The sequence below is a fragment of the Panthera onca genome, chromosome A2, assembly GCF_046562875.1.
Source record: "Panthera onca isolate mPanOnc1 chromosome A2, mPanOnc1 haplotype 2, whole genome shotgun sequence".
NCBI classification, from domain to species: domain Eukaryota; kingdom Metazoa; phylum Chordata; class Mammalia; order Carnivora; family Felidae; genus Panthera; species Panthera onca.
In genome coordinates, this window is record NC_138340.1 from 152,652,571 (window position 1) to 152,666,789 (window position 14,219).

The 14,219-nt window shown below is 42.3% G+C and overlaps 1 protein-coding gene across 2 annotated transcripts in view; it reads right to left on the reverse strand.

Annotated features, from left to right (window-relative positions):
* The window catches only part of CREB3L2 (cAMP responsive element binding protein 3 like 2), a 119,846-nt gene that overhangs the window by 24,856 nt on the left and 80,771 nt on the right, over positions 1-14,219 (reverse strand). For both annotated transcript variants that reach the window (XM_060633227.3, XM_060633226.3), the window contains exons 3-5: positions 8,155-8,330; positions 6,599-6,686; positions 1,723-1,907 (exon numbers count right to left, since the gene is read on the reverse strand). In XM_060633227.3, coding sequence (XP_060489210.1) covers positions 1,723-1,907; positions 6,599-6,686; positions 8,155-8,330 — 449 coding nt within the window. The remainder of the gene's footprint in view (positions 1-1,722; positions 1,908-6,598; positions 6,687-8,154; positions 8,331-14,219) is intronic.

A 14,219-nucleotide genomic window follows, 5' to 3' on the forward strand; every position in this document is an offset into this window, starting at 1 on the left:
AGAGGATGATGTGTTTCTGACCGGTCAAACGAGCTGAGTGCCGACTGCGTGTGAGCCCCACGTTCCATGTCATGGCACGCTCAACACAAACTGGGTCTCTCAAGCAGGAGCTTGTGCTCGAGACTGAGACTGAATTGATCCAAGAAAGGGTGAGGGCAATTAAATGTTACACTGTGATAGCAGCTCAAGGTGCACGCAAAACCCGGGGAGAGAGACGCTTCTATGAGTTTGTGTGATGGGGAAAGCCTCCGGGTACGACAAGAGACTTGAATCGTGCCTTCTGAAAGGAAGGGGATGATTTACACAGAGAGGGGAGGGCATTCCAAGCAAAAGGCAGTATTTTGAAAAGTGATTGAAGATGCTATTCTGGAATGGATCAGAAGTTCTTGAAGCAGCAAAGCATCAAGGCACCTAGTACAGAGTAGACATATTAGGGCCTGATACCAAGAGCTAACACAAGAAACACAACAGGCTATGGGGGTGTGACCCCAGGAGGATTTCCTCCAAAAATGTGCAGACTGGATTGATTGGACGAGGGAAAACAGGTATACAGGATGAAAACCATTCTAGTTCCAAAGGGGTGAGGAGTTTACTTAGAGCTGGTAAAGACAGAGTGGGGAAAGTTAATTCCCCTGTCCTTGGTAATGGTGAGAGAAATGAATGTGGCCACAGATCCAGAACTTTCTGGGACACACTGAACTTAAATTTTCAAAATTATGTTAATTGATAGATGGTTCTTACAGAATCTCGAATATCTCATCCCATTCAAATTTGCTCTGTGATATAAATTCAATGCGATATAAATTTCATAAGGTTGATTGTAAGTTTATAATTTTTCAGATTTCACAGACATCAGTGCGCTCTTCAGAATAGTAAAAAGTTAATACCTAGCCCTATTTTTATTGGGGAAAAGGTGCCCTTATATACTTCAGGGATGAATGATGAGTCACGCTTTCTAACCTGAGTCTCTGGAGTAAGAACTGTGCCACACAGGGGCGCCTGGTGTGTGTGCCACATAGTGGCTCAGTCTGTTGAGCCTCCGACTCTTGATTTTGGCTCAGGTCGTGATCTCACAGTTCATGGGTTCAAGCCCTGCGTCGGGCTCCATGCCAAGCATGGAGTCTGCTTGGGATTCTCTCTCTCCCTCTCTCTCTCTCTAACCCCCTCCCTCCCTCTCTCTTTCTGCCCCTCCCCAGCTCATGCACACACACTCTCTCTCTCAAAACAAAAAAATAAACATTAAAAAAAGAGAGAGACTTGTACCGCACACAAAAAGCGTTAAGCTCTGTTTTTGAGCTTTAGACGTTAACACGTTTGATCGCCGACACACTTTTAAGTTCATCAAACATGGTTTATTTGAAAAATATGTTCTCTCGCAGGCCGCAGGATCATCTAAAGTGATGGTAAATATCTGCGACATGATTTGGAGGAGGAAGGCAACACCACATTTTTATCCCCTGTGCTTGTAGCTGCGTAAACTAAGCACATGAGTGGTAACTGGATACGCACAGGGAGAGGAAGAGAATTTGTGTTAGCGTGGCCGGGTGACGGGCAGGTCTTCAGAAAGGGCTGTATGATGGTTATCGCCCTGTTTTAGCGAATTAAACCAACAACTTCCTTCCAAGAACAAAAATCAAGCGGCCTTCAAGGGCACCCCCTCCCAGTGAAGCTCCAAGTGACCGCGGGGGAAGCGTTCGCGTCCAGTGACGCCAGAGTACTCACGTGAGGCGCTGTGAGGAGAGGAGAGCTGGACAGGGCGGAGGGGGCCCGGGCCGTGGCTCTGGCGGGGCTGTGGGTCTGGGGCAGGCCGAAGGGGTGCAGGCGGGGGTTGGGGCTCAGGCTGCCCTCCGAGTCACTGCTGTGGCTGCTGGGGGGCGTGGGAGGTAAGTGCAGGTGTTCCACGGAGGCTGAAGAAAAGAAAGCGATTGCATCCATCAGACAGCAAAGAAGCAGGACCTGGGGGTGGTTCCACATCTGTACATCCATTCAGCCCGACTCGGGGCAGCTGGACCGAAGGCTGAGGATTCTGCAGGTGCTGATGTGGAAAGATCTCCAACATATACTGCTAGGGGGGAAGGGGGAAATCAAGCAGCCCTCCTTTTGTGTGAAAAAGGAGAGAAGGGGAGTACATCGTATTTGCTTGTCTCTGCATCGAGAAACTGGAAAACATATAAGAAACTAATAAAATTATGACCTCGGCGGGGGGGGCAGGGGGGCAGCGGGAAATTAGGGTAGACAGTGAGAGCGCTGGCATAACTTGTCACTGTATCACTTCCTATCATGTATATAGCTTGACGTGTAAACCACGTTAATGTATCAGGTACTTAAAAAAGAATCTTTAAAAAAAAATTAGCAAAACTTGGGGCCCCGGAGGGTTTCCAGTGGCTGCTTTGATTGATAAAAGCTCATGTTTCTGAAGGAATGTGCCGGCAGGGCCAGCCATTCTTCCTTCAGAGAATTTGAAATCCATCCGCCGACAGATAGATAGGTGGGAGCTGGAAAATAAACGTGTGGTGGGGATCTTTCTGCCCCACAGTCCCCTAGCATCTGAAAGTCCACCCCTCGCCTCTCCTCAGGGAGTCACAGACACGCTGGCTGCGGGAGCCTGGGAGCCTCGGTCGGTGTTATCACGCACACACCTGCAGGGCAGCAGCGAGGGGCTCCCGAGGGAACAATCCACTCTGAGTGCAACCTTTTTGACAAAGGAACTCTCCTTTTTCCGACCCGTGGACATTGTCACTATGCTGAAATCCCTTGAGAGCCAGCCACTGTTATCGAGCCGAGGGGCATAACCCTGGGTAAGCCTTTCACCCCGTGCCCCTCCGAGGCCCCCAGGACAACAGAGCCCTTAGCACCTCAGCTGGGCCAGAGAACAGCTTGGGGCCGCGGAAAGGCCTTAGCCTCTTCTCTCCCATAACTAGAGACTGCCGAGGTGCTATCAGTGGGAAGGGCCTTGTAAGGCACAACTGATATAAGAAAATCGATCCCATCCACAGCTGCCTTTGGAGGTGACAAGCAAGGACCAGGTGGCTCTCTCTCTGAAAACACCTGAATATCCCAGGTAACAGGGAGTGTCCCTCTTGGCCACCCCTCCTGCCACCCTCCCTGCTCCTCGCGTCACGCATTTCTTTCTTCTCTGTCTTAGTCTCTATTTTTAAAATGTATTTTTAATTATTTATTTATCTTTTGGTAAATGTTTATTTATTTTTGAGAGAAAGAGCAGGAGTGCGAGCAGGAGAGGAGCAGAAAGAGACGGAGAGAAAGAGAGAGAGACAGAGTCCTACGCAGGATGCACACCATCAGCACTGAGCCCGTTGGGGAACTCGAACCCATGAACTGGGAGATCATGACCTGAGCCGAAGTTGGACGCTTAGCCAACTGAGCCACCCAGGCACCCCTCTCTCTCTCTAACTATGACCTTGTTTTTCTCTTTTTCTAACGTACTACCTTTCACTAGCTGCCTCCCTTTTTCTCTGCCAAAGTCTTGCCAAAGAGCTCCATGGGTTTTTAATGTCTATGGGTATTCTTAAAGCTAAAGAATATTCTTTTTTTAAAAAATTTTTTTCAATGTTTATTTATTTTTGAGAGAGACAAAGACAGAGCATGAGCAGGGGTGGGGCAGAGAGAGAGAGGGGGGAGACACAGAATTGAAAGCAGTTCCCTATGTGGGGTTTGAATTCACTGACCGCAAGATCATGACCTGAGCCGAAGTCGGATGTTTAATTGACTGAGCCACCCACGCGCCCCAAGCTAAAGAATGTTCTAAAGTAATCCAGATATCTCTAATGCCAACACCCCTGCCAACAGTTGCAGGTGTCTGAAATGTGTGCCCACCTAGGAAGGAGTCCTGAGAGAGTTAACCAACGTGTCGGATGACTTAAACAAGGAGGCCATTAGACTGAGATGGCTTTAACGCTGTGGCCTAGGTGAGCAAACCTAAAGTCTGTGCTTGTAGATGCATCAAGGTTACCAAATTGAAACCTAAGGGCAAGCAATTCACAAACAGCCAACCAGGCTTCAGACTACAGCCAATCAATAATTGCTTTGCTTTGCTTCTGCAAATTATAAAAGTCTCTCCCTGAGCTCCCATTGGTGGAACTCTCCTAACCGCTTCTGGTTGAGCACTGCCGATTTGAATACGTTTTTGTCCAAATAAACTCCTAAATTTTTTTTTAATACGCCTCAGTTTATCTTTCAGCAATGTTAAAAAAAAATCCCCAAACCCAGGAGCAAAACCCATTAGGGGTTCCCACTGTCTGCCACCCTGTGCTGTTACATTCTGGAGAACTAGCCAAGTTCTTGTCCTTTTCACTTAAGCACAGTCCAAATTATTCTAATCCTTTTCTCCTTTCCAAGCAGAAGGTACCCCACACAAAAGGGAAACGGCATGACATGGAAAGTGAAGGAAATGTGAATCCCCTCTTTCTTACTTATTAAGAGCCACTGACCTGGCTATCGGGGCCCTGATATCAGATTTCTAAATATCATTTGAAATGCCGGTCTCAGATTACTTGCAAGGTCTGGGGACAGCAAGCTACTTTGCCTCGAAACTCCACTGCATACAAGGATATCGAATTTCCCTCTCTCTGTTTAATCTAGGATAATGAGGAAGGACTGCCTGCCACTTACTTTACTCTTGAAACCTTTCTCCTCCAGTGATCTCAGATTCTGAAGTCACTCCAGGATTCATTGTTATAGTGAGGACACTTTCTGAAGCATATTGCAACATAAACTAAAAGAGCAAGATGCATTTGCTAGCTTTCGTGAGAATGAAAAGAAATACTTTAGAACAGGATATAAAGCTGAATGGTGCTAATGGAAACACCCAGTGGAAAGAAACATTGTCTCTATAGGGATTCTAGTCGATATTATGAATTTTAAGAATACAATCATTTCTTACTGGCAATAAAGGCAAATGCCAACCCTGATTAAACTGTCGCAGATAAAACCCTGAGTTAGTCTCCAGTGCAATGAAATGCTGGTGCCTTTATGAGAAATGTTCACATGTAACACCCACACGTTAAGTACACACTGTAACACAGAGGCCTTTTCTATGGCAAATGCAGATAAGAATTTCTTATTTGTGGATCACACTAAAGATCTGTCCTTCTAACTATGTGCCGAAGATATAAATAAGAAGGAAGATGACGGCGGGTCCGAAGGCACAGATGGAAGAAACGTGGGACCCATGCAGGAGTAGCTCAATAAAAAAGGCAAAAAAGCTCCCTTCTACTCTATGACACTTGTGGGTCAGTGTTTGGAATTCCTCACTATGGGCTTCAGATGAGAACAAGACAGAGAAGTCAGAAAGAAACCGACACAGAGAAAGAAAAACTGAAAAGTATGACAACTTCAAGTCTGACCTTATTCTGTTCCAAATGGATGGCAAGACGCCCAGTGAGATGCAGGAACTAATTTAGAAATAGGGAAGAGGCTCTTTGCAACTATTGTCACTTAAAGTCAACATTTATTTTTTATTAAAAAAATGTTTTTAATTGTATTTATTTTGAGAGAGAGAGCGAGCAGGGTAGGGGCAGAGAGAAGGGGAAGAGAGAATCCCAAGCAGGCTCCATACTGTCAGTGCAGAGCCTGATGCAGGGCTTGAACCCATGAACCAATCATGACCTGAGCCAAAATCAAGAGTCGGACGTTTAACCTACTGAGCCACTCAGGTGCCCCTAAAGTCAACATTTGAAAACACTGAATGATCAGACAAATTGTGAATTCACTTTACAAAGGGTTTAAACTCAAGTTGTTGTAAACAGGCAAGGTGCCTTTGCAGATATTTGTTTATTTGCCTCTACTGATCACTGAGGCAGCACAGAGAATTGGGTTTGATTCACACGCTCACACCCAAAAGGGCAGCAATTGCGTTGGTCATCAGCACCCCAAGTTCATAGCTGACTATAAAGGTTTTGAAAAAACACCCTTGCTAGGAGTGAAACTAAATGAAAAGATTCAGCATAAAAGATTCAAGCATATACACACAGGTAAAAGGTTCAAGTACATACATATATGGGAAATTAAATTGTAGCTTTCCAAGTTTGTATTTAGAATCAATGTTTTATATATATGTATATAAATATACACACATATATATATAATATATATACATATACATACACATATATAAAAATATATGTAAATATATTTTGTAAATATATTTGTAAATATATATGTAAATATATATAAATATAATATATAAATATAAATATGTAAATATATATACATATATATATTTAATGTTTATTTATTTCTGAGGCAGAAAGAGACAGAGCATGAGTGGGGGAGGGGCAGAGAGAGAGGGAGATACAGAATCCGAAGCAGGCTCCAGGCTCTGAGCTGTCAGCACAGAGCCCGACGCGGGGCTCAAACTCACAAACTGTGAGATCATGACCTGAGCCGAAGTCGGTCGCTCAACCGACTGAGCCACCCAGGTGCCCCGAGAATCAGGGTTTTAAAGCACAGAGCTGTTTCAGAAACCAAGCTATCCCTGCGGTACAAATTAATCCCAGCACTTTCTCCCACATTCCCTTTCTCTTTCGACTGTGCTCTGACGTCTAGTAGCCCCGAAGGGAGGCAGGGAGGGTAGACAGACCTTCTTTAGGAGAGAAGTTGAGGAACTGATCCACTTCATGAGGCTCCAGCTTAATCTTAGGAATAATGGTCTGGCAGGAGGAATCAACCTGAAGGGAGAATTTCAAACAGTTTTTAAAAACCGGCAACAACCTCGTAGGATCACCAGGGAAGCTAGCTATTTGTCATCTGTGTGTCGCCCTCCAGGCAGCCCTGCTTCTCGGAGCTGGCAGCAACCTGGCTGAGCACAGGCTCCTTCTTTGACAGGGAGGAGGCTTTGTTCTTAACCTTTCTCTCACTGCCAAATCTGGCACTACAGCTCACGGAACACTCAGAATTCCAAAATTAAAAAACCAGGGCGAATTCATCAATGCTTCCTTCTATTGTTTTTATGGTAACATAAAGGCATTTTATCATGCAACAGTCTGGAGAATTTGTAAAGGGCCACAGGCCTCCACCAGTTTGTCCTATGGCAGGAAGTACATGAACCAAGCTGCATCCATTCCCCTCCAGGCTTCCTCATGGTTGACGACATCTAACCATGAAACAGTACGGAAAAGAGAAAAGGTCTCTGGCCCATGAGTGGAGCAGGGCCATGACCCTGACCTTTCTGAGTTACATACTAAAACATCAACTGAACCAACATCTCGAGGAGCAGGGAGACTTGGACACGCTCTAGAAGCCCAGTGCAATGAACAGATCCAGGCAGCGAGTGAGAAAGGAATTCTAGAGGGCATTGTAGAGGTGTCCTGTTCACAGTCCCTCATCTTTTCCATGATGGGTTGTCAAGAACACTAAGAACAAATATGGCGCCTCTACTCTTCTGTGTGACCTCTTCCTGAACAGGTATAGGTAGATATTACACCTTGCTCAGAGGACATCTGACTTAAAGAACGTCAGTGGAGTCACTGTTTATAACCCTTGGCTTTGAACTTTAGGAAAGGTAGGGCTGGCTTCCAACATCTGGAAGAAGATGTGTGAGTATGATTCTGGTCTATTACTAGATACCAGAAATATCTGGAGAGAAGGTAGAGCAAACTAAATTCTACTTCCTGTAGGCATGGAATTGAACCAGGAAGAAATTCCCAATTTTTTATGTTTTCCGTGGGTAATACGATAAACGTTGGTAGGTTGGAGATCCCTGAACTGGGTCAGGGCAACTCTGCATTGCACTAGGAAAGTAAAATGTTACACAGGAACCAACATTCCAGTTAGCCACCACATGCAAGCATGCATCATCATTTAACCCCTCTCTTTCCCCTGGCTTAAAACTGAAGAGTTTTGTTTTTTTTTTAAACTATAGATATCCATCTATTTTTTTTTTTTTAATTTTGTAACAGCAATCATCGGAAAAATGAAATCAGACTCGCTACCACTTTTTCTGAACAATGTCTTCAAAGGAAGTGGTATAACAAACGCTGACCCCAATAGGTATTGATATATACATACGTACATACGCAATTATATATCCTTAAGCATATACAGCCACTAGCTCTAAAAAGGTTAAATGCCTTATTGGAGAATGAGCATCCGTATCTTTTGATCCAGTGTGTGTGTATAAAAGAAAATTGAGTATACCCCAGTATTCGGTTCCAGGAGGGGTTCCTCCTTTTCAAAAGGGGTGGAGATGGCCGTGATGGTCAGAGTGACAGAGGGAACAAGTCCCGGGGGCGGCTCCTCTGTAATCGGCTCTGTCTTGATGGTTGTGGATGGAAAGTCTGTAGACAGATACCATTTCTCACTTTCCACTTCATCTATGGGAAAAAGATAAGCACATGTATGAATTTGTCCAGGGTATCATACATAAGTAAAACAAACGACTACTGAGCTTGCTCCTCAAAACACAGTTCCAACAATAAAGGGCAGAATAGGAGGAAATAAAGTGAGGATGTGAGAGGGGAGAGAAATGGATAAAGAAATGAATGGCAAAGTAAGAATCTATACCTGCATTCGCTTGAGTGTAAGTTTGCCGAAATAAACAACAAGGATACACGGAAAAGAAAGACACCCACCTTCCTGGTCAGGGCAGCAAGGAGACTGGATGGATGGGGAACAAGATGGGAGGAAGAATCTCCACGTGTGATGTTTTACACTATTTGTTTTCTCAAACTAAGTGAATGTGTCATCTATTCAAAAATATAGAAGTACATTTAAAATTAAACGAATGGTTTGAAACCAGAGTCTCAGGAGAGACGTCTGGGGACCACGGACAGGTGGGCTCTATTCTGCTCTCAGTGAACAGTGATTTTTCCTTTCTTTTCTTCTCACTCCCTGTTTTTGTCCTTCTGTTTCCCTATGACCCCACTCATACCTTAAGCCCGACCTAGAATTCCAGAACTTTACTTAGCCCTCTGCAAAACTTCAGGGTTTATAATAAACATCTGCCTTTGCTGCAATGGATCAAATATCTAGAGAAAAGGGCTGGATCTTGGCTTGCTACTGGCTTTCATGGTTATCACAGGCCCGGGGATTGCAACAAAGCATTAAGAACAGACAGAAGCACCTTGTCCCTTAATGCCCATTCTTCTAGACACTTAATGTCCACCTATTCCTTACCAAATTACTTCAGCACTACTAACTGAGCACAGTCATGGAAAAGGAGGGAATAGTTAGGAAGAGAAAAGACAAGGAGACTGCAAATAGGTTCAGAACAAGAAAAAACAAGTCAGAGATTCCCAAAGTCAGCATTCCTTAGCTGATACAATTTTTATTAAAATGAGGCTAAAATGAAGCAAAGATACATTCCTTGCTTTATGAAAAGGTTTAAACACACACACACACACACACACACACACACACACACACCACATGCTGAGTGAACCATTACTATACCAAAGAGCAAAGTCATTCCCATTAGGACTCAAGTTTTCTTAAGAGAAGGTACGCGAAGATCATTCAGAACTGGTAGAGGCAGGGAAAGAGCAGGCATAGAAGCAAAAACTAAAGGTTATAATTATTAAAACTGTATTCCATAAGCAACTTCCTTGAAACTCAAGAAAAAGTTAGGTTCACATTTACAAAGGAAAATGATCTCCCCCTCTGCAATCCAATTTATAATTGACTTCATTGACTAGCTCAGCCCTGATTTATTTCCTGAGGCAAAGGAAAGATGGGCAAGACTTCTGTTGGTTGAAGACATTTTGCGTTTGGAACTAGTTCTATAAAGCTGTTGAGTGCGATGGTGTGATGGGAGAATTTCCATCATTCACAGGGTACGCACCACATCCTGGCTGAAGGGGGAGGGGCAGGAAACAAAGGGCCTTTTGATGGCGGCCAGAGGAGAGAGACCACACTGTACTTGACACAGAATTCTGCTGGCCAGATGGGCGCCCGGCTCAACTTAGAGAAGCAACTGGATGAAGAGCCAAAAGAAGATTCTAATGCCTCTCCCAAAATGAGCTTAAGAACTAGAAACTTCTGTCACCAGCAAGGAAGACACACTCAGGACAGATTTGGGGAAGAGTTGGAGAGACAGAGTGCACAGATCACACTTTCTCTATTCAGGAATGGCATATGGCTGCCTTTGCTTTGTGAAGTCAACACTTACAGCCTGTCCACACTAAGCAGTATTTATCCCTGGCAGAGAGACTGGAAGAGAGATAGTAAGATAAAATACAGCCTCAGTGTATGTTAAAATTAACAGTAAGGAGACATCCCTGAGAAAAGGTCGCACAGGGAATTGTAAGATAAGACCAGACCCACCCCCATGCACTTACGACCACTATGTGGTGAAGCGTAATTCACAAGGCAAAAAAAGAAAAGGCAAAAGTAAAAACAAAACTATAAGACAAACTGAAGACAGGTAACACAGTCGGTTCTTCCAGTGTAACTAAGCCATCCTCAAAGCACATGCATTCATAACATAGGTCAGGGTAGTTGATATTCTTTTTAAAATATTTTTATTTTATTTTATATTATTTTTGAGAGAGAGAGTGAGAGAGAGTGTGAGCAGGGGAGAGAGGCAGAGGGAGAAAGAGAATCTTAAGCAGGGTCCATACTCAGTGCAGAGTCTGATGCAGGGCTCAATCTCATGATCCTGGGATCATGACCTGAGCTGAAATCAAGAGCTGGACGCTCAACCGAATGAGCCATCCAGGCAACCCAAGAGAGTTGATATATTTTTTTTAAATGTTTGTTTATTTATTTTGAGAGAGAGAGAGTGTGCACAAGTAGGGGAAGGCAGAGCGAGAGGGAAAGACAGAATCCCAAGAAGGCTCTGCACAGAGCCCAACGTGGGGCTAGAATTCATGAAATGAGAGATCATGGCCTGAGATGAAATCAGGAGTCGGACAGTCAGCCGCCTGAGCCACCAAGGCACCCCAGTTGATGTTGATATTTTTAACACTCAGTGTCCTACACCCCTTTTTAAAAATTTTGTCTATCTATCAATCTATCTATCTATCTAAAATCATTGCTGTGTCAGGAATAGAGACTGCAGGATGAACAATGATACTTGAACTAGGAAGCAAAACCTCCTCTCTCAAAGACACTCTTTCAAGTGAGAAGCCCAAGGAAGCTGCCTCTCTTCCCACGAGCTTTGTTGAGGACAAAACACTGGCGTTGCCTTCATGCTTCCACTTCAATAAAGAAATTTATTGGGGCGCCTGGGTGGCTCAGTCGGTTGAGCGTCTGACTTCAGCTCAGGTCACGATCTCGCGGTCTGTGGGTTCGAGGCCCACTCTGGGCTGTGGGCTTGGAGCCTGGAGCCTGCTTCCGATTCTGTGTCTCCCTCTCTCTCTGCCCCTCCCCCGTTCATGCTCTGTCTCTCTCTGTCTCAAAAATAAATAAACGTAAAAAAAAATTGAAAAAAAAAAGAAATTTATTATTCTTTTTTTCCCCAAAATTATTTATTTTTTAATTTTACTTTTTAAAATTTACATCCAAATTAGTTAGCATATAGTGCAACTAAGATTTCAGGAGTAGATTCCTTAGTGCCTCTGACCCATTTAGCCCGTGTGTGTGTGTATATATATATGTATACATGTATATATGTGTGTGTGTGTGTGTGTGTGTGTGTGTATACACATACACACACAATGGAATATTACTCGGCAATCAAAAAGAATGAAAACTTGCCATTTGCAACCACATGGATGGAACTGGAGGGTATTATGCTAAGTGAAAGTAGTCAGAGAAAGACAAAAATCTTATGACTTCACTCATATGAGGACTTTAAGAGACAAAACAGATGAACGTAAGGGAAGGGAAACAAAAACAATATAAAACCAGGGAGGGGAACAAAACAGAAGAGACTCATAAATATGGAGAACAAACTGAGGGTTACTGGAGGGGGTATATACACACATACATATACATATATATACACATATACACATATATATACACATCGTATATATACATATACATCATATATATATGTGTGTGTGTATATATATATACATATATATATACACACACACATATATATACATATATATGTGTATGTATACATATATATACATATACATATATATGTGTATATATACATCGTATATATACATATACATCATATATATATGTGTGTGTATATATATGTATATATATATACACACACATGTATACATATATACATATACATATATATACACATATATATGTATATGTATATATATGTATATATACATATATATACACATATATATGTATACGTATACATATATATACACATATATATGTATACGTATACATATATATACACATATATATGTATACGTATATATATGTATACATGTGTGTATATATATATATGTATATATATATATACACACACACCACATCTTCTTTATCCATTCATCCATCGATGAACATTTGGGCTCTTTCCGTACTTTGGCTATTGTTGATAGTGCTGCTATAAACATGGGAGTGAATGTGTCCCTTCGAAACGGCACACCTGTATCCCATGGATAAATGCCTAGTAGTGCAATTGCTGGGTCCTAGGGTAGTTCTATCTTTAGTTTTTTGAGGAACTGCCATACTGTTTTCCAGAGTGGCTGCACCAGCTTGCATTCCCACCAACAAGGCAAAAGAGATCCTCTCTCTGCATCCTCACCGACATCTGTCGTTGCCTGAGTTGTTAATGTTAGCCATTCTGACAGGTGTGAGGTGGTATCTCTCATTGTGGTTTTGATTTGTATTTCCCTGATGATGAGTGATGTTGAGCATTTTTTCATGTGTCGGTTGGCCATCTGGATGTCTTCCTTGGAGAAGTGTCTATTCATGTCTTTTGCCTATTTCTTCACTGGATTATTTGTTTTTTGAGTTTTATTTGTTAAGTTTGATAAGTTCTTTATAGACTTTGGATACTAACCCTTTATTCTGATATGTCGTCTGCAAATATCTTCTCCCGTTCTGTCGGTTACCTTTTAGTTTTGCTGATTGTTTCCTTCGCTGTGCAGAAGCTTTTTATTTTGATGAGGTTCCAATAGTTCATTTTTGCTTTTGTTTCCCTTGCCTCTGGAGATGTGTTGAGTAAGAAGTTGCTGCGGCCAAGATCAAAGAGGTTTTTGCCTGCTTTCTCCTCGAGGATTTTGATGTCTTCCTGTCTTACATTGAGGTCTTTCATCCATTTTGAGTTTATTTTTGTGTGTAGTGTAAGAAAGTGGTCCAGGTTCATTCTTCTGCATGTCGCTGTCCAGTTTTCCCAGCACCACTTGCTGAAAAGACTGTCTTTATTCCATTGGATATTCTTTCTTGCTTTGTCAAAGATTAGTTGGCCATATGTTTGTGGGTCCATTTCTGGGTTCTCTATTCTGTTCCATTGATCTGAGGGTCTGTTCTTGTGCCAGTACCATACTGTCTTGATGATTACAGCTTTGTAGTATAGCTTGAAGTCCGGGATTGTGATACCTCCTGCTTTGGTTTTCTTTTTCAAGATTCCAATAGCTTTGGCTATTTGGGGTCTTTTGTGGTTCCATACAAATTTTAGGATTATTTGTTTTAGCTCTGTGAAGAATGCTGGTGTTATTTTGATAGGGATTGCATTGAATATGTAGGTTGCTTTGGGTAGTATTGACAAGAAATTTATTATTCTAACTTACGGATGGTTTTTGAGTTGGAAAGAAGTTTAAGGCCATCAAGCTCAGATATATCATTTTATAATGAGGAAACTGACACACAGGTCTAGATCACACAGCAAATCAGTGGCAGAACCTGGTCTCTGCATCCTGACCTGGAGTCTTTCCATTAAAGAAACAACTAAAAATGTAAATAAAGTCCTGTGCACAGATCTGATTATTGTAGCATTATTTATAATCACAGAACACTGAAAATAACCAAAACAGTAAAGAACAAGGGCAAGGTGAACGAATTATGATGCAACTATACGTGGAACATTTATGTGGCCAGTAATATTACACATATAAACTTTTTAATGACAAGGCAAAGAAAGACTTATTATAGAATATTTTTAAAAATCTGTATACAAATTTATATACTATTAATGAAGAAATTGACAGAAAAAAAAAGACTGAAAGGAAATGTGTCAAAATAGTAAAATTCTCTCTGGAGAATAATTCAGAACGTGAATGGATGTTTTATTTCTTTAGATTATATACTATTTCTAAATTTTCTGTACTGGAATATCCTGTGCCTGGATAATCATGCATTGACATGGCCTGTTTCTACATGTTCAACTTTATGCCTTG